Source organism: Hyperoodon ampullatus (genome assembly GCF_949752795.1).
Source record: "Hyperoodon ampullatus genome assembly, chromosome: 1".
NCBI classification, from domain to species: Eukaryota; Metazoa; Chordata; class Mammalia; order Artiodactyla; family Ziphiidae; genus Hyperoodon; species Hyperoodon ampullatus.
In genome coordinates, this window is record NC_136914.1 from 59,674,239 (window position 1) to 59,692,573 (window position 18,335).

At 40.6% G+C, this 18,335-nt stretch overlaps 1 protein-coding gene across 1 annotated transcript in view; it reads right to left on the reverse strand.

Annotated features, from left to right (window-relative positions):
- PPA1 (inorganic pyrophosphatase 1) overlaps positions 1–18,335 on the reverse strand; it is a gene marked incomplete at its 5' end in the record, with an annotated part of 45,597 nt that overhangs the window by 5,503 nt on the left and 21,759 nt on the right. Inside the window, 3 exons of the mRNA XM_079696300.1 lie at positions 1,548–1,633; positions 1,909–2,036; positions 14,880–15,006. Of these exons, the coding sequence (XP_079552426.1) occupies positions 1,548–1,633; positions 1,909–2,036; positions 14,880–15,006 (341 nt within the window). The remainder of the gene's footprint in view (positions 1–1,547; positions 1,634–1,908; positions 2,037–14,879; positions 15,007–18,335) is intronic.

Here is an 18,335-nt window from a genome sequence, read left to right on the forward strand (position 1 = left end):
GGGATCCTCCCGGACCGGGGCACGAACCCATGTCCCCTGCATCGGCAGGCGGACTCTCAACCACTGCGCCACCAGGGAAGCCCTACCCTTACTTTTTTCAGAATTTCCCTCGTTATTCTGAGATGCAGATTTTTTCTAGATGAAACTGAATGTTATTCATGAATATATACCTTTCTATTTAACATCTTTTATATTTCTCAATAGAGTCAAACTTTTCTTCTTCTGGGTCCTTCAGGTTTCTTATTTATACTGTGTTTTGTTTTTAAATACTATTCTACATGAGATCTTTTCCTCCATTATAGTTTCTGTTACACTTCATATAGAAAGCTAGCAATGTACATATATACTCATTTTGTAATCATTCACCCTGCTGAGTTCTTTTTTCTAGGGTTTTCTGGGTACACAATCATATCACCTGCAACAATTTGCTCCCCCTTTTCCAATATTTCTGCGTCTTCTTTCTCTTATTTACTTCATCAACTAGTATTTCCAGAACGACACTAGTTAAGTGGTAATGGTGGGCATTCTCTTATAATCTTTAAAAGAGGAAGTACTGTACTAAAAATGATCTGGGGCCAGACAGACTTGGATGCGAGTCCTAACTCCAAAACGCTTACTGTGGTATGACTTTGGTTAAGTTTAATCTCCCTGCATCTGTGTTGCAGGCTTGGCAAATATTAACTGCTCAATCATATTAGCTTTATTAGTAGTAGTAGTTAATTCAGTGTGCATAGTAGATCCTGGTTTAGTTGTAATGAACCTTACATATTCACATCAGAGAATACTAACCCTTGAACTCAACCTGATTATACCCATCCCATTCTGAGCACTCTGATGCTAGGCAGGTTTTCCCGATTAGCCTTACAAAGCTCTGATCTCACTGTGCCCTTTATAGTTTTAGTTTGTACTTATTCAGAGAGTATCTTGTGGCATTTTTCAGTTGTTTATATAGTTACCTTCTGTAAAGAAAAAAAATGTTGCCTGCCATTCCAGTTCTACAAGGATCAAGCCATTAGCTACTATAGTCACCCACGGACAGTGAGCCCTGAGGGGAATTCCGGATGGAGAAAACCAGGAAACATTTGGGTATATTGGCCCCTAGATAGTTAACATGTATTTCTAAGAAAAAATTTCACATGACCCCAGATTTTTGCCTCTTCCCATACATAGAAAAACACTAAAATCATTAACTTGAGAGGTCTCTTCTTTATGAATAGCAGTAATCTTTTTATACTCGACTACATGTTTTCCCGGCAAAAAAGTTCATATATATCCTGGCTCCTCCCTTATCTCTCCAGAGCAGTTCCTCAGAGCTCTCTGAGAGGCTATCTTCTGGGCTACAGTCCTCGAATAAAACTTAACTCACAACCTTCCCGTTGTGTGGTTTTTCTTTCAGTCTACACTTCCTACTGACTTAATAAGCACTGACAAAACCAGTCTCTTTCCCTAAGTGAATGTAACGGTGGAGTATGTTAAGGTAATTAAAACCTCTGGAGTAAGCTAGTCTGCTTTGTGTGTTAAACATGCAGAAAAGAGTTAATGCTTACCAACTGATTCCTTTTCCATCAGTTTCCTTAGTCACTAATGCTCTCCAATAGTCATGAGTGCTTTTAATAATATCAATTGCAAAGTCCTATAATTTGAAGAGATATACGTTAGAATAATAGAAACGTGTTCTTTTCTTATTCTCAATATTTTCCCAAAGCCTGATAACTTTGTCTCTTTTGAATCACTTCTTTCTATCAACAATGGAAGAAAACACTTAAATGAATAAATCAACATCAAGCCCGTCGTCTGTCTTTAGACATCTGTTTTATGATCATATTGTCTTTAGATGGTAACAATATGGTTAAATTATAAGTCTCAATACAAACAGGCCTAAAGCTACAGTTCTGAGTGACACATTACCTTATCTTTAAATTCTGCGTTGAAAGCAAACTGGTTCTCAGGTTTTCCATCAGGAACTTTGTACCTTCTAAACCAGTCCACAGTAGCTTCCAGGTAGCCAGGTTTCAGCCGCTTGACATCATTAATATCTAAGAAGAGAATAAGATTCTCTTCTCAGATTGCAAGATGTGCATGTAATTATTTATGCATTCAATAAAAATATCAAGTGCTTACTTGGAAAGAGCTACGGGATGGATTATCAAAAACTTTCAAGACAATGTTAGAGCTAACACCTTGTTGAGAAGAGAACACATACACACATTAAAAGGAAATCATTGGGGCTTCCCTGGTGGCGCAGTGGTTAAGAATCCGCCTGCCAGTGCAGGGGACACAGGTTTGAGCTCTGATCTGGGAAGATCCCACATGCCACAGAGCAACTAAACCCATGCGCCACAACTACTGATCCTGCGCTGTAGAGCCCTTGAGCCACAACTACTGAGCCCTTGCACCACAACTACTGAAGCCTGCATGCCTAGAGCCCATGCTCCGCAACAAGAGAAGCCACCACAGTGAGAAGCCTGGGCACTGCAGCGAAGAGTAGCCCCCGCTCGCCTCAACTAGAGAAAGCCCGCAAAGCAACTAAGACCCAATGCAGCCAAAAATAAATTAAATAAATAAATAAAAGGAAATCATCTAGTGTCTTAAAATAGCTCTGACATTAAGTATACTAAGAGAACAATCAGTACCATAGTGACTCCTATTAGATAAGAGAAGGGAGAAATAACTGGCAGCTACATAATGAGAATAGTTTGGCAGGTGTACATAACTTCTAAGAGATGGACAGAAGATACCAAAAGACAGGCTGAGGCTGTGTTTGAGGATCACACCCCAATTACATACAAAAAGACAAGAAAATGCATTACACATATTCATTGATAGGTTACATATTAAATGTGAATAGGCTTTTCTCACTCTACAGTATAGGCATTCGGTATCACAATACTTTAGTTCTGGCCAACAAAAAAAAGTGTCCTGTGTAAAAAAAACTTTTAAAAGTTTCTGTACAGCCATTAACAGTGCCTAGCCTCAATGTCATCAAATTCAAGTTTAAATGACTGAACTGCTTCTCCATGCAAACAAATATTAGATACATGTGCAAAAAAAAAAAAAAATCCATCAGGAAAATTGTAATTGGAAGGAGGAATACATTCAACAATAGCTTATTTATATTTCTATAAAATAACTTTGCTTAACCCCAGTTTATAATCTACATAGTTAAAGAATATCATGCATTTTATTATCAGGGTACCACTAAAAGTATGGAAAGGTTACAAACTGAACTGGGAAATGTTTAAACACTGATAAATTTCAAGGAACTTAGAATTCATATAAAACGTATCACCTGATACAGAAATAGTTTGAAAACCCAGAAATCCAAAATACAAGTGTAGGGTATCTTCCAACAAATTTTCCATCCAGTTCTATTCCTTAGGAATACCAACTGGGTGTCCGACAATTCAATTATGACACTATCTAACTGGAGTTAGCATCAGGTCCCACAGTCAGAGGGTTCAGTTCCACAAGACTGATCCCACTTCAGACGCTGGTCGCAAGTCCCAGACCACCCATACTTCTGACCAACAGCTATAAATCAGAGTTCCCTACAACTCTCTCCTCAGATTTGATAATTTGCTAGAAAGACTCACAAAACTCAAGAAAACACTGTGCTTTGTTTACTGGTTTAGTATAAAGGATACAACTCAGGAACAGTCCAATGGAGGAGATGCATAGGGCACGGTATGCGGGGTGCATAGTTTCCATGCCCTCTGGTGGGGAGGCGTGCCACCCTCCCAGCAAGTCAGTGTGTTCACCAACTCACAAGTGCTCTGCATCTCATGACCCCAGACTTTTTATGGAGCCTCCCCTCCCGACCCCAGAGGTCAGTGGTTGGGGCTGGAGGTTCCCACCCTCTAATCATTCATTTTTTCTGTTGACTGAGCTGGTCTGAGGCTAGCTAGGGGCCCCACCGTAAGTCACCTTATTAGCATAAACTCAGGGGTGATGAAAGGGGCTCATTATGAATAAAAAAGACACTCGTCACTCAGGAAAGTCCGAGTGTTTTAGGAGTTCCTTGCCAGGAACTGGAGACAAAGATCAAACATATTTTTGTATTACATTGCAGCAAGGAAAAATATAACAGTTGATTAGCTCACTCACTGTGGACCAGGTATTGAAAGCTATGCTGGATCCTGACTAGGGAACTGTGAACACCAGACCCAGAGGAAAAAAGTAGGAGAAAAGAACTCAGTCAATTTTTGTTCCTCCAGTTGTACATTATACACGTACAGACAAAGCCAGTGGTCTGCAGAGCTCCCTGAACTGCCTCCTGATGCCACATCAAGATCCTACCAAAGACAAGGACTTCCCTGGCAGTCCAGTGGTTAGGACTCTGTGCTTTCGTTGCCAAGGGCCCAGGTTCACTCCCTGGTCAGGGAACTAAGATCCCACAAAAAACATGGCAAAAAAAAAAAAAAAATACCCCCAGGATTAAAATATAAAAATAGCTCCTGCCAAAGTCACTGAATTTCAGAATAAAATAAATTAAAAATAGATCCTACCAAAGACAGCACCAATTCTGTGCTGTTCCCTGGGTTCAGCCTCTAACCAGCCCACAACCATGAGCATAAAATGCTCAATTTCCTGATGCCCACAACTGAGGCAGAAGGGTTACTGGCCATCGTGGGCCCACAATAACAAAGGGGATCAATATGGCCAACTTGGTTGCTTTACTGGGTAGGCCATCCTCTTCCATGGCTCTGTGTGTATCCCTCCCAAAGTTGTGGCTTGTCAAGAGTTCTACTCTTAGTTAGTTCTACCTAATACTCTTCCAGTTATAACTGATGATGGACATTGCCTTAGGTTGACATTTAAGGAAAGCTGCATACTGCTTGCATCATGGGGCCAGCCCCCCAGAGAAAATTTTAGGGTCCTAATAACCTCTACTGCAGGGAAATGACACCCAGAAAATTGTGCTGATGTAATGATGGTGTGGCTTCATTAACTGTGGCCAAAGCATGCTATTTAGCATGTGCACTCTTGTGTAAAGAGCACATCTGAAAATGGACACACATTCCTACATTTAGAATCAGAGCTAAATGTAGGAATGCATTCTCATTGTACAAAATTTAGTCAATACAGAAGTATCTGAAGAGCCGGAGGAAGATGGCGGAAGAGTAAGACGCGGAGATCACCTTCCTCCCCCCAGATACATCAGAAATTCATCTACACGTGGAACAACTCCAACAGAACACCTACTGAACGCTGACAGAAGACCTCAGACCCCCCAAAAGGCAAGAAACTCCCCACATACCTGGGTAGGTCAAAAGAAAAAAAGAATAAACAGAGACAATAGGATATGGACGGGACCTGCACCAGTGGGAGGGAGCCGTGAAGGAGGGAAGGTTTCTACACACTACAAGCCCCTTCGAGGGCGGAGACTGCAGGTGGCGGAGGGGGAAAGCTTCGGAGTAGCGGAGGAGAGCACAGCAACAGGGGTGTGGAGGGCAAAGCAGAGAGATTTTGGCACAGAGGATCGGTGCCCTCAGGCACACACCAGCCCGAGAGACTTGTCTGCTCGGCCGCCAGAGCGGGCGGGGCTGGGAGCTGAGGCTCGGGTATCGGCTTTCAGTCGGAGCGCAGGGAGAGGTCTGGGGCTGGCGGCAGGAAGAGACCCTGAAGGGGTTAGTGCTAGCCCGGAGGGAGTCCGGGGAAAGGGTCTGGAGCTACCGGAGAGGCAAGAGACTTTTTTTCCCTTTTGTTGCCTGGTGCGCGAGGAGAGGGCATTCCCCTCCCTCCCCTCTGCCTGAGTGAGCCAGAGCCCCCGAATCAGCGGCTCCTTTAAACCCGTCCTGTCTGAGCGAAGAACGGACGCCCTCCGGCGACCTACGCGCAGAGGCGGGGCCAGGTCCAAGGCTGAGACCCGGGAGCTGTGAGAGCAGAGACAGGGAAATCTCTCTGTGCAGCCTCCGAGGCAGCGGATTAAAGCTCCACGGTCCATTTGATGTGCCCTGCATCTGTGGAGTGCATGAATGGACAGCGAATCATCCCAAATTGAGGAAGTGGACCTTGAGGACAAGATTTAAGACTTTCCCCCCCTTTTTTTTCCTCTTTTTACAACGAATTATCTCAAATTAAGGAGGTGGACTTAGCAAGATTTCAGACTTTTCGCCCTTTTCCTCTTTTTACAACGAATTATCCCAAATCGAGGAGGTGGACTTGGAGAGCAAGATTTTTGATTTTTCCCCCTGCTCTCTTTTTGTGAATGTGTATGTGTAATCTTCTGTGTAAGATTCTCTCTGTATAGCTTTGCTTCCACCATATGTCCCAGGGTTCTTTCGGTCCGTGTTTTTTTTCAATAATTACTTTTTAATTTTAATAACGCTACTATATTTCATACTTTATTCTATTTTACTTTACCTGCTCTTTCTTTTTTTCCTCCCTTCCCTTCCTCCCTCCCTCCCTCCGCTCCTCCTTTCCTTCTTTCTTTTTCTTTCCTCCATCCCTCCCTCCCTCCCACCCTTCTTTCCAATTTCTTTTTCTTTCCTTCCTCCCTCCCTCCCTCCTGTCTTTCTTTCTTTCTTTCCTTCCTCCCTCCCTCCCTCTCTTCTTCCATTCACTCTTCCTTTTGCTTTCATTCCTCCCTCCCTCCCTCCTTTCTTTCCTTTCTTTCCATCCTTCCTCCCTCCCTCCTTTCTTTCTTTCTTCCTTCCTTCCTTCCTTACTTCCCTTCTTCCTTTCTTTCAATCTCTCTTTCTTTCTTCTACTAATTATTTCTTTCTACTTTTTCTCACTGTTATTCTGAGCCGGGTGGATGAAAGGCTCTTGGTGCTGCAGCCAGGAGTTAGTGCTGTGCCTCTGAAGTGGGAGAGCCAACTTCAGGACACGGGTCCACAAGAGACCTCCCAGCTCCACATAATATCAAGCAGCGAAAATCTCCCAGGGATCTCCATCTCAACACCAGCACCCAGCTTCAGTCAACGACCAGCAAGCTACAGTGCTGGTCACCCTATGCCAAGCAACTAGCAAGGCAGGAACACAACCCCACCCATTAGCAGAGAGGATACCTAAAAACATAATAAGGCCACAGGCACCCCAAAACACACCACCAGACGTGGACCTGTCCACCAGAAAGACAAGATCGAGCTTCAACCACCAGAACACAGGCATTAGTCCCCCCCACCAGGAAGCCTACACAACCTACTGAAACAACCTTAGCCACGGCGGACAGACACCAAAAACAATGGGAACTACGAATCTGCAGCCTGCAAAAAGGAGACCCCAAACACAGTAACATAAGCAAAATGAGAAAGCAGAAAAACACACAGCAGGTGAAGGAGCAAGATAAAAACCTACCAGACCTAACAAATGAAGAGGTAATAGGCAGTCTACCTGAAAAAGAATTCAGAATAATGATAGTAAAGCTGATCCAAGATTCTATCTCCCAGATCCAAAATCTTGGAAATAGAATAGACAATATGCAAGAAGCAGTTAACAAGGACCTAGAAGAACTAAAGATGAATCAAGCATCGATTAAAAACACAATAAATGAAATGAAAAATACTCTAGATGGGATCAATAGCAGAATAACTGAGGCAGAAGAACGGATAAGTGAGGTGGAAGATAAAATAGTGGAAATAACTGATGCAGAGAAAAATAAAGAAAAAAGAATGAAAAGAACAGAGGACAGTCTCAGAGACCTCTGGGACAACATTAAACGCACCAACATTCGAATTATAGGGGTTCCAGAAGAAGAAGAGAAAAAGAAAGGGACTGAGAAAATATTTGAAGAGATTATAGTTGAAAACTTCCCTAATATGGGAAAGGAAATAGTTAATCAAGTCCAGGAGGCACAGAGAGTCCCATACAGAATAAATCCAAGAAGAAATACGCCAAGACACATATTAATCAAACTGTCAAAAATTAAACACAAAGAAATCATATTAAAAGCAGCAAGGGAGGGCTTCCCTGGTGGCGCAGTGGTTGAGAGTCCGCCTGCCGATGCAGGGGACGCGTGTTCGTGCCCCGGTTGGGGAAGATCCCGCATGCCGCGGAGCGGCTGGGCCTGTGAGCCATGGCCGCTGGGCCTGCGCGTCCGGAGCCTGTGCTCCGCAACGGGAGAGGCCACAGCGGTGAGAGGCCCACGTACCGCAAAACAAAACAAACAAACAAAAGCAGCAAGGGAAAAACAACAAATAACACACAAGGGAATCCCCATCAGGTTAACAGCTGATCTCTCAGCAGAAACTCTACAAGCCAGAAGGGAGTGGCAGGACATAATGAAAGTGATGAAGGAGAGAAACCTGCAACCAAGATTACTCTACCCAGCAAGGATCTCATTCAGATTTGATGGAGAAATTAAAACCTTTACAGACAAGCAAAAGCTGAGAGAGTTCAGCACCACCAAACCAGCTTTACAACAAATGCTAAAGGAACTTCTCTAGGCAAGAAACACAACAGAAGGACTATACCTACAATAACGAACCCAAAGCCATTAAGGAAATGGGAATAGGAACATACATATCAATAATTACCTTAAATGTAAATGGACTAAATGCTCCCACCAAAAGACACAGAGTGGCTGAATGGATACAAAAACAAGACCCATATATATGCTGTCTACAAGAGACCCACTTCAGACCTAGAGACACATACAGATTGAAAGTAAGGGGATGGAAAAAGATATTCCATGCAAATGGAAATCAAAAGAAAGCTGGAGTAGCAATTCTTATATCAGACAAAATAGACTTTAAAATAAAGACTATTAGAAGAGACAAAGAAGGACACTACATAATGATAAAGGGATCGATCCAAGAAGAAGATATAACAATTGTAAATATTTATGCACCCAACATAGGAGCACCTCAATACATAAGGCAAATACTAACAGCCATAAAAGGGGAAATCGACAGTAACACAATCATAGTAGGGGACTTTAACACCCCACTTTCACCAATGGACAGATCATCCAAAATGAAAATAAATAAGGAAACACAAGCTTTAAATGATACATTAAACAAGATGGACTTAATTGATATTTATAGGACATTCCACCCAAAAACAACAGAATACACATTTTTCTCAAGTGCTCATGGAACATTCTCCAGGATAGATCATATCTTGGGTCACAAATCAAGCCTTGGTAAATTTAAGAAAATTGAAATTGTATCAAGTATCTTTTCCGACCACAATGCTATGAGACTAGACATCAATTACAGGAAAAGATCTGTAAAAAATACAAACACATGGAGGCTAAACAATACACTACTCAATAATGAAGTGATCACTGAAGAAATCAAAGAGGAAATTAAGAAATACTTAGAAACAAATGACAATGGAGACACGACGACCCAAAACCTATGGGATGCAGCAAAAGCAGTTCTAAGGGGGAAGTTTATAGCAATACAATCCCACCTTAAGAAACAGGAAACATTTCGAGTAAACAACCTGACCCTGCACCTAAAGCAATTAGAGAAAGAAGAAGAAAAAACCCCCAAAGTTAGCAGAAGGAAAGAAATCATAAAGATCAGATCAGAAATAAATGAAAAAGAAATGAAGGAAACGATAGCAAAGATCAACCAAACTAAAAGCTGGTTCTTTGAGAAGATAAACAAAATTGACAAACCATTAGCCAGACTCATCAAGAAAAGAAGGGAGAAGACTCAAATCAGTAGAATTAGAAATGAAAAAGGAGAAGTAACAACTGACACTGCAGAAATACAAAAGATCATGAGAGATTACTATAAGCAACTCTATGCCAATAAAATGGACAACCTGGAAGAAATGGACAAATTCTTAGAAATGCACAACCTACCAAGACTGACTCAGGAAGAAATAGAAAATATGAATAGACCAATCACAAGCACTGAAATTGAAACTGTGATTAAAAATCTTCCATCAGGGCTTCCCTGGTGGCGCAGTGGTTGAGAGTCCGCCTGCCGATGCAGGGGACACAAGTTCGTGCCCCGGTCTGGGAAGATCCCACATGCCGCGGAGCGGCTGGGCCCGTGAGCCATGGCCGCTGAGTCTGCGCGTCCGGAGCCTGTGCTCCGCAACGGGAGAGGCCACAACAGTGAGAGGCCCACGTACCGCAAAAAAAAAAAAAAAAAAAAAAAAAAAAAAAAAATCTTCCATCAAACAAAAGCCCAGGACCAGATGGCTTCACAGGAGAATTCTATCAAACATTTAGAGAAGAGCTAACACCCATCCTTCTCAAACTCTTCCAAACAATATCAGAGGAAGGAACACTCCCAAACTCATTCTACGAGGCCACCATCACCTTGATACCAAAACCAGGCAAGGATGTCACAAAGAAAGAAAACTACAGGCCAATATCACTGATGAACATAGATGCAAAAATCCTCAACAAAATACTAGCAAACAGAATCCAACAGCACATTAAAAGGATCATACACCATGATCAAGTGGGGTTTATTCCAGGAATGCAAGGATTCTTCAATATACGCAAATCAATCAATGTGATACACCATATTAACAAGTTGAAGGAGAAAAACCATATGATCATCTCAATAGATGCAGAGAAAGCTTTCGACAAAATTCAACACCCATTTATGATAAAAACCCTGCAGAAAGTAGGCATAGAGGGAACTTTCCTCAACATAATAAAGGCCATATATGACAAACCCACAGCCAACATTGTCCTCAATGGTGAAAAACTGAAACCATTTCCACTAAGATCAGGAACAAGACAAGGCTGCCCACTCTCACCACTCTTATTCAACATAGTTTTGGAAGTTTTAGCCACAGCAATCAGAGAAGAAAAGGAAATAAAAGGAATCCAAATTGGAAAAGAAGAAGTAAAGCTGTCACTGTTTGCAGATGACATGATACTATACATAGAGAATCCTAAAGATGCTACCGAAAAACTACTAGAGCTAATCAATGAATTTGGTAAAGTAGCAGGATACAAAATTAATGCACAGAAATCTCTGGCATTCCTGTACACTAATGATGAAAAATCTGAAAATGAAATCAAGAAAACACTCCCATTTACCATTGCAACAAAAAGAATAAAATATCTAGGAATAAACCTACCTAAGGAGACAAAAGACCTGTATGCAGAAAATTATAAGACACTGATGAAAGAAATTAAAGATGATATAAATAGATGGAGAGATATACCATGCTCCTGGATTGGAAGAATCAATATTGTGAAAATGACTCTACTACCCAAAGCAATCTACAGATTCAATGCAATCCCTGTCAAACTACCACTGGCATTTTTCACAGAAGTAGAACAAAAAATTTCAAAATTTGTTTGGAAAAACAAAAGACCCCGAATAGCCAAAGCAATCTTGAGAACGAAAAACGGAGCTGGAGGAATCAGGCTGCCTGACTTCAGACTATACTACAAAGCTACAGTAATTAAGACAGTGTGGTACTGGCATAAAAACAGAAAGATAGATCAGTGGATCAGGATAGAAAGCCCAGAGATAAACCCACGCACATATGGCCAACTTATCTTTGATAAAGGAGGCAGGAATGTACAGTGGAGAAAGGACAGCCTCTTCAATAAGTGGTGCTGGGAAAACTGGACAGGGACATGTAAAAGTATGAGATTAGATCATTCCCTAACACCATACACAAAAATAAGCTCAAAATGGATTAAAGACCTAAATGTAAGGCCAGAGACTATCAAACTCTTAGAGGAAAACATAGGTAGAACACTCTATGACATAAATCACAGCAAGATCCTTTTGGACCCACCTCCTAGAGAAATGGAAATAAAAACAAAGATAAACAAATGGGACCTAATGAAACTTCAAAGCTTTTGCACAGCAAAGGAAACCATAAACAAGACCAAAAGACAACCCTCAAAATGGGAGAAAATATTTGCAAATGAAGCAACTGACAAAGGATTAATCTCCAAAATTTATAAACAGCTCATGCAGCTCAATAGAAAAAAAACAAACAACCCAATCCAAAAATGGGCAGAAGACTTAAATAGGCATTTCTCCAAAGAAGATATACAGACTGCCAACAAACACATGAAAGAATGCTCAACATCATTAATCATTAGAGAAATGCAAATCAAAACTACAATGAGATATCATCTCACACCAGTCAGAATGGCCATCATCAAAAAATCTAGAAACAATAAATGCTGGAGAGGGTGTGGAGAAAAGGGAACACTCTTGCACTGCTGGTGGGAATGTGAATTGGTACAGCCACTATGGAGAACAGTATGGAGGTTCCTTAAAAAACTAAAAATAGAACTACCATATGACCCAGCAATCCCACTACTAGGCATATACCCTGAGAAAACCATAATTCCAAAAGAGACATGTACCAAAATGTTCATTGCAGCTCTATTCACAATAGCCCGGAGCTGGAAACAACCTAAGTGTCCATCATCGGATGAATGGATAAAGAAGATGTGGCACATATATACAATGGAATATTACTCAGCCATAAAAAGAAACGAAACTGAGCTATTTGTAATGAGGTGGATAGACCTAGAGTCTGTCATACAGAGTGAAGTAAGTCAGAAAGAGAAAGACAAATACCGTATGCTAACACATATATATGGAATTTAAAAAAAAAAAAAAATGTCATGAAGAACCTAGGGGTAAAACGGGAATAAAGACACAGACCTACTTGAGAATGGACTTGAGGATATGGGGAAGGGGAAGGGTAAGCTGTGACAAAGGGAAAGAGAGGCATGGACATATATACACTACCAAACGTAAGGTAGATAGATAGTGGGAAGCAGCCGCAGAGCACAGGGAGATCAGCTCGGTGCTTTGTGACCGCCTGGAGGGGTGGGATGGGGAGGGTGGTAGGGAGGGAGATGCATGAGGGAGGGGATGTGGGAACAGATGTATATGTATGACTGATTCACTTTGTTATAAAGCAGAAACTAAAAAAAAAAAAAAAAAAAAAAAAAAAAAAAAAAAAAAGTATCTGAAACAAAAAGTCAGACTCTTTTCATCTTTCTTCCCATTGTACTATTAAAGGTTGTTGTTGAGTCCTTTTTAAATGCGTTTACATACAAATTTGCATATATTTAAATATATATGAGATCGTACTCTGTAAAACAGCAGAAAGAAATAATGTAAGAGCTATATTTATAAAATTCTTGGGCTTCCCTGGTGGCGCAGTGGTTGAGAATCCGCCTGCTGATGCAGGGGATATGGGTTCATGCCCCGGTCCGGGAAGATCCCACATGCAGTGGAGCGGCTAGGCCCGTGAGCCATGGCCCCTGAGCCTGCGTGTCCAGAGCCTGTGCTCCGCAACGGGAGAGGCCACAACAGTGAGAGGCCCGCTTACCGCAAAAAAAAAAAAAAAAAAAAAAAAAAAAAATTCTTAGAAGGAAACATAACTAAGTCTTTGTGACCTTGGATTAGGCAATGGTTTCTTAGATAATGATACCAAAAGCACAAGCAATAAAAAAATAGACTACATCAAAACGAAAAACTTGAGTGCTTCAAAGGATACCATTAAGAAAATGAAAGGACAAATCCACAAAATGGAAGAAAATACAGACAAATCATATATCTGATAAAGGTTTAGAATCCAAAACATATAAGTACTCTTATAACTCAAAAATAAAAAGACACACCCCACTAGAAGGGTTATAATTTAAAAAGATAAATAACAACTAGTGCTGGCAAAGAAGTAGAAAAATCGGAAGCTTATGCACTGCTGGCAGGACTGTAAGATGGTGCAGCTGCTTTGGAAAAAAGTTTGGCAGTTCCTCAAGAGGCTAAACATAAGAGTTACCATATGACTCAGGAACTCCACTCCTAGGTATATATACCCAAGAGGATTAAAAACACACGTCCACACAAAAACTTGTACAGGAATGTTCATAGCAGCTGCATTATTCCTAATAGCCAAAAACAACCCAAATGTCCATCAACAGATGAATGGATAAATAAAATGTGATATATATCTATATAATAGAACATAACTCAACCATTTAAAAAATGAGTACTGATACATGCTACAACATGGCTGAACCTAGAAAACCTTATGCTAAGTAAAAGAAACCTGACACAAAAAGGCCACATATTTTACAATTCCATGTATATGAAATATCCAGAATAGGCAAATTCATAGACACAGAGAGCAGATTAGTGGTTGTCGGGTCCTGGGAGGAGGAGGGAACAGGGAGTGACTACTTAAAGGTACAGAGTTTCTCTTTGGGGTGATGTAAATGTTCTAGAATGAGATAAGTGGTGAGTTGCACAACACTGTGAATGTACTAATGCCACTGAATTGTACACTTTAAAATAGTTCAAATGGTGAATTTTATGTTATGTTAATTTTACCACCAAAAAAAAAAGGGAATGAAGTACTGATACACGTTACAATGTGGATGAACCTTGAAACCAGTATGCTAACTGAAAGAAGCCGGATATCATGTGACTCCATTTATGTGAAATTTTCAGAATAGGCAAATCCATAAAGACAGACAATAGACTGGTAGTTGTCAGGGACTGAACGATGTGGGGATAGAGGGTGACTGCTAAGGGATATGGGGCTTTCTGTCAGAGTGGTGAAAATGTTCTGGAATTAGATAGTGATGATGGTTAACAGACTAGTGTATGTGTCAAAAACCATAGAACTGTACACTTTATAATGGTGAATTTTATGGTATGTGGATTATATCTCAGTTTTCAAATTTTTAAAAATAAATAAATAGAGCAACTAAGTGTTAGCATGTGGGGAAGGAAAGAAGAAAACAGGAAATACAAACTACCAGATTTTTTCTTTCCTGGAACGAGGGAGAAAGTTTACTTAGTTAACCACAGAACTTCAGTAGTAGAAATAACAATGCTTTGTCAAATGTTTTGCTCCTCCATTCTTTAACAGTTTGAAGGCATGGGCTTACAACTCTGTCATTACAGGTTAAGTTTGGTGCTGGGTAAGATTTAGGTATAAAGACTTCAGACTCTACAAATATTTCTTACCATTATAATTGGCTGCATCAGGATCATCCACATTAATGGCAATGACTTTCCAGTCGGTTTCCCCTTCATCGATCATAGCCAGTATGCCCAGAACTTTCACCCTGATTATTTCCCCTCTTGCACATACCTGAAAGTCAAAAACCACAGCCAGGTCAATACTACAGAATGAAACTTTGGAAGAAAAGTTCTACTTGGTGGATAATAGGAAATGAGGAAGACGCCAAATTTCTGCAAACTTAAGATAGTTCCTTTAAGGAATTTTTAAAAAGCTAGGAGGGACCTTCAAGATGGCGGAAGAGTAAGACGTGGAGTTCACCTTCCTCCCCACAAATACATCAAAATACATCTACATGTGGAACAACTCCTACAGAACACCTACTGAATGCTGGCAGAAGACCTCAGACTTCCCAGAAGGGTCTTGGTGCTCCAGCCAGGTGTCAGGCCTGAGCCTCTGAGGTGGGAGAGCCGAGTTCAGGACATTGGACCACCAGAGACCTCCTGGCCCCACGTAATATCAATCAGCGAGAGCTCTCCCAGAGATCTCCATCTCAAAGCTAAGACCCAGCTCCATTCAATGATCAGCAAGCTCCAGTGCTGGACACACCATGACAAACAGCCAGCAAGACAGGAACACAACCCCACCCATTAGCAGAGAGGCTGTCTAAAATCATACTAAGTTCACAGACACCCCAAAACACACCACTGGATGCGTTCCTGCCCACCAGAAAGACAAGATCCAGCCTCATCCACCAGAACACAGGCAAAAGTCCCCCCGACCAGGAAGCCTACACAAGCCACTGAACCAACCTTACCCACTGGGCACAGACACCAAAAATAATGGGAACTACGAACCTGCAGCCTGTGAAAAGGAGACCCCAAACACTCTAAGTTAAGCAAAATCAGAAGACAGAGAAATATGCAGCAGATGAAGGAGCAAGGTAAAAACCCACCAGACCAAACAAATGAAGAGGAAATAGGCAGTCTACCTGAAAAAGAATTCAGAGTAATGACAGTAAAGATGATCCAAAATCTTGGAAATAGAATGGAGAAAATACAAGAAATGTTTAACAAGGACCTAGAAGAACTAAAGAGCAAACAAACAATGACAAACAACCCAATAAATGAAATTTAAAATTCTCTAGAAGGAGTCAATAGCAGAATAACGAAGGCAGAAGAACAAATAAGTGACCTGGAAGATAAAATAGTGGAAATAACTACCGCAGAGCAGAATAAAGAAAAAAGAATGAAAAGAATTGAGGACAGTTTCAGAGACCTCTGGGACAACATTAAATGCACCAACATTCGAATTATAGGGGTCCCAGAAGAAGAAGAGAAAAAGAAAGGGACTGAGAAAATATTTGAAGAGATTATAGTTGAAAATTTCCCTAATATGGGAAACGAGAGAGTCAATCAAGTCCAGGAAGTGCAGAGAGTCCCATACAGGATAAATCCAAGGAGAAACACACCAAGACACATATTAATCAAACTATCAAAAATTAAATACAAAGAAAAAATATTAAAAGCAGCAAGGGAGGGCTTCTCTGGTGGCATAGTGGTTAAGAATCCGCCTGCCAATGCAGGAGACACGGGTTCGAGCCCTGGTCCGGGAAGATCTCACATGCCGCAGAGCAACTAAGCCCGTGCACCAAAATTACTGAGCCTGTGCTCTAGAGCCTTCGAGCCAAGCTACTGAAGTCCGCGCGCCTAGAGCCCATGCTCCACAACAAGAGAAGCCACCACAATGAGAAGCCCACGCACCGCAACAAAGAGTAGTCCCCACTCACCGCAACTAGAGAAAGCCCACGCACAGCAATGAAGACCCAACGCAGCCCAAAATAAATAAATTTATTAAAAAAAAAAAGCAGCAAGGGAAAAGCAACAAATAACATATAAAGAAATTCCCATAAGATTAACAGCTGATCTTTCAGCAGAAACTCTGCAAGCCAGAAGGAAGTGGCAGGACACATTTAAAGTGATGAAAGGGAAAAACCTACAATCAAGATTACTCTACCCAGCAAGGATCTCAACCAGATTCGAAGAAGAAATTAAAACCTTTACAGACAAGCAAAAGCTAAGAGAATTCAGCACACCAAACCAGCTTTACAACATATGCTAAAGGAACTTCTCTAGGCAGAAAACACAAGAGGAGGAAAAGGCCTACAATAACAAACCCAAAAGAATTAAGAAAATGGAAATAGGAACATACATATGGATAATTACCTTAAATGTAAATGGATTAAATGCTCCAACCAAACGACACAGACTGGCTGAATGGATACAAAAACAAGACCCGTATATATGCTGTCTGCAAGAGACCCATTTCAGACCTAGCGACACATACAGACTGAAAGTGAGGGGATGGAAAAAGATATTCCATGCAAATGGAAATCAAAAGAAAGCTGGAGGAGCAATTCTCATATCAGACAACATAGACTTTAAAATAAAGACTATTACAAGAGATGAAGAAGGATACTACATAATGATCAAGGGATCAGACCAAGAGTATATAACAATTGTAAATATTTATGCACCCAACATAGAAGCACCTCAATACATAAGGCAAGTGCTAACAGCCATAAAAGGGGAAATCGACAGTAACACAATAATAGTAGGGGACTTTAACACCCCACTTTCACCAATGGACAGATCAACCAAAATAAAAATAAATAAGGAAACACAAGCTTTTAATGATACATTAAACAAGATGGACTTAACTGATATTTATAGGACATTCCATCCAAAAACAACAGAATACACTTTCTTCTCAAGTGTTCATGGAAGATTCTCTGAGCTAGATCATATCCTGGGTTACAAATCAAGCCTTTAAATTTAAGTTACAGGAAAAAAAACTGTAAAAAATACAAACACATGGAGGCTAAACAATATGCTACTAAATAACCAAGAAATCACTGAAGAAATCAAAGAGGAAATAAAAAAAACCTAGAAACAAATGACAATGAAAACACGATGACCCAAAACCTATGCAAGGCAGCAAAAGCAGTTCTAAGAGGGAAGTTTATAGCAATACAATCCTACCTCAAGAAACAAGAAAAATCTCAAATAAACAATCTAACCTTACATCTAAAGCAATTAGAGAAAGAAAACAAAAAAACCACCCAAAGTTAGCAGAAGGAAAGAAATCAAAAAGATCAGATCAGAAATAAATGAAAAAGAAATGAAGGAAACGGTAGCAAAGATCAATAAAACTAAAAGCTGGTTCTTTGAGAAGATAAACAAAATTGATAAACCATTAGCCAGACTCATCAAGAAAAAAAGGGAGAAGACTCAAATCAACAGAATTAGAAATGAAAAAGGAGAAGTAACAACTGACACTGCAGAAATAGAAAGGATCATGAGAAGATTACTACAAGCAACTATATGCCAATAAAATGGACAACCTGGAAAAAATGGACAAATTCTTAGAAAAGCACAACCTTCCAAGACTGAACTAGGAAG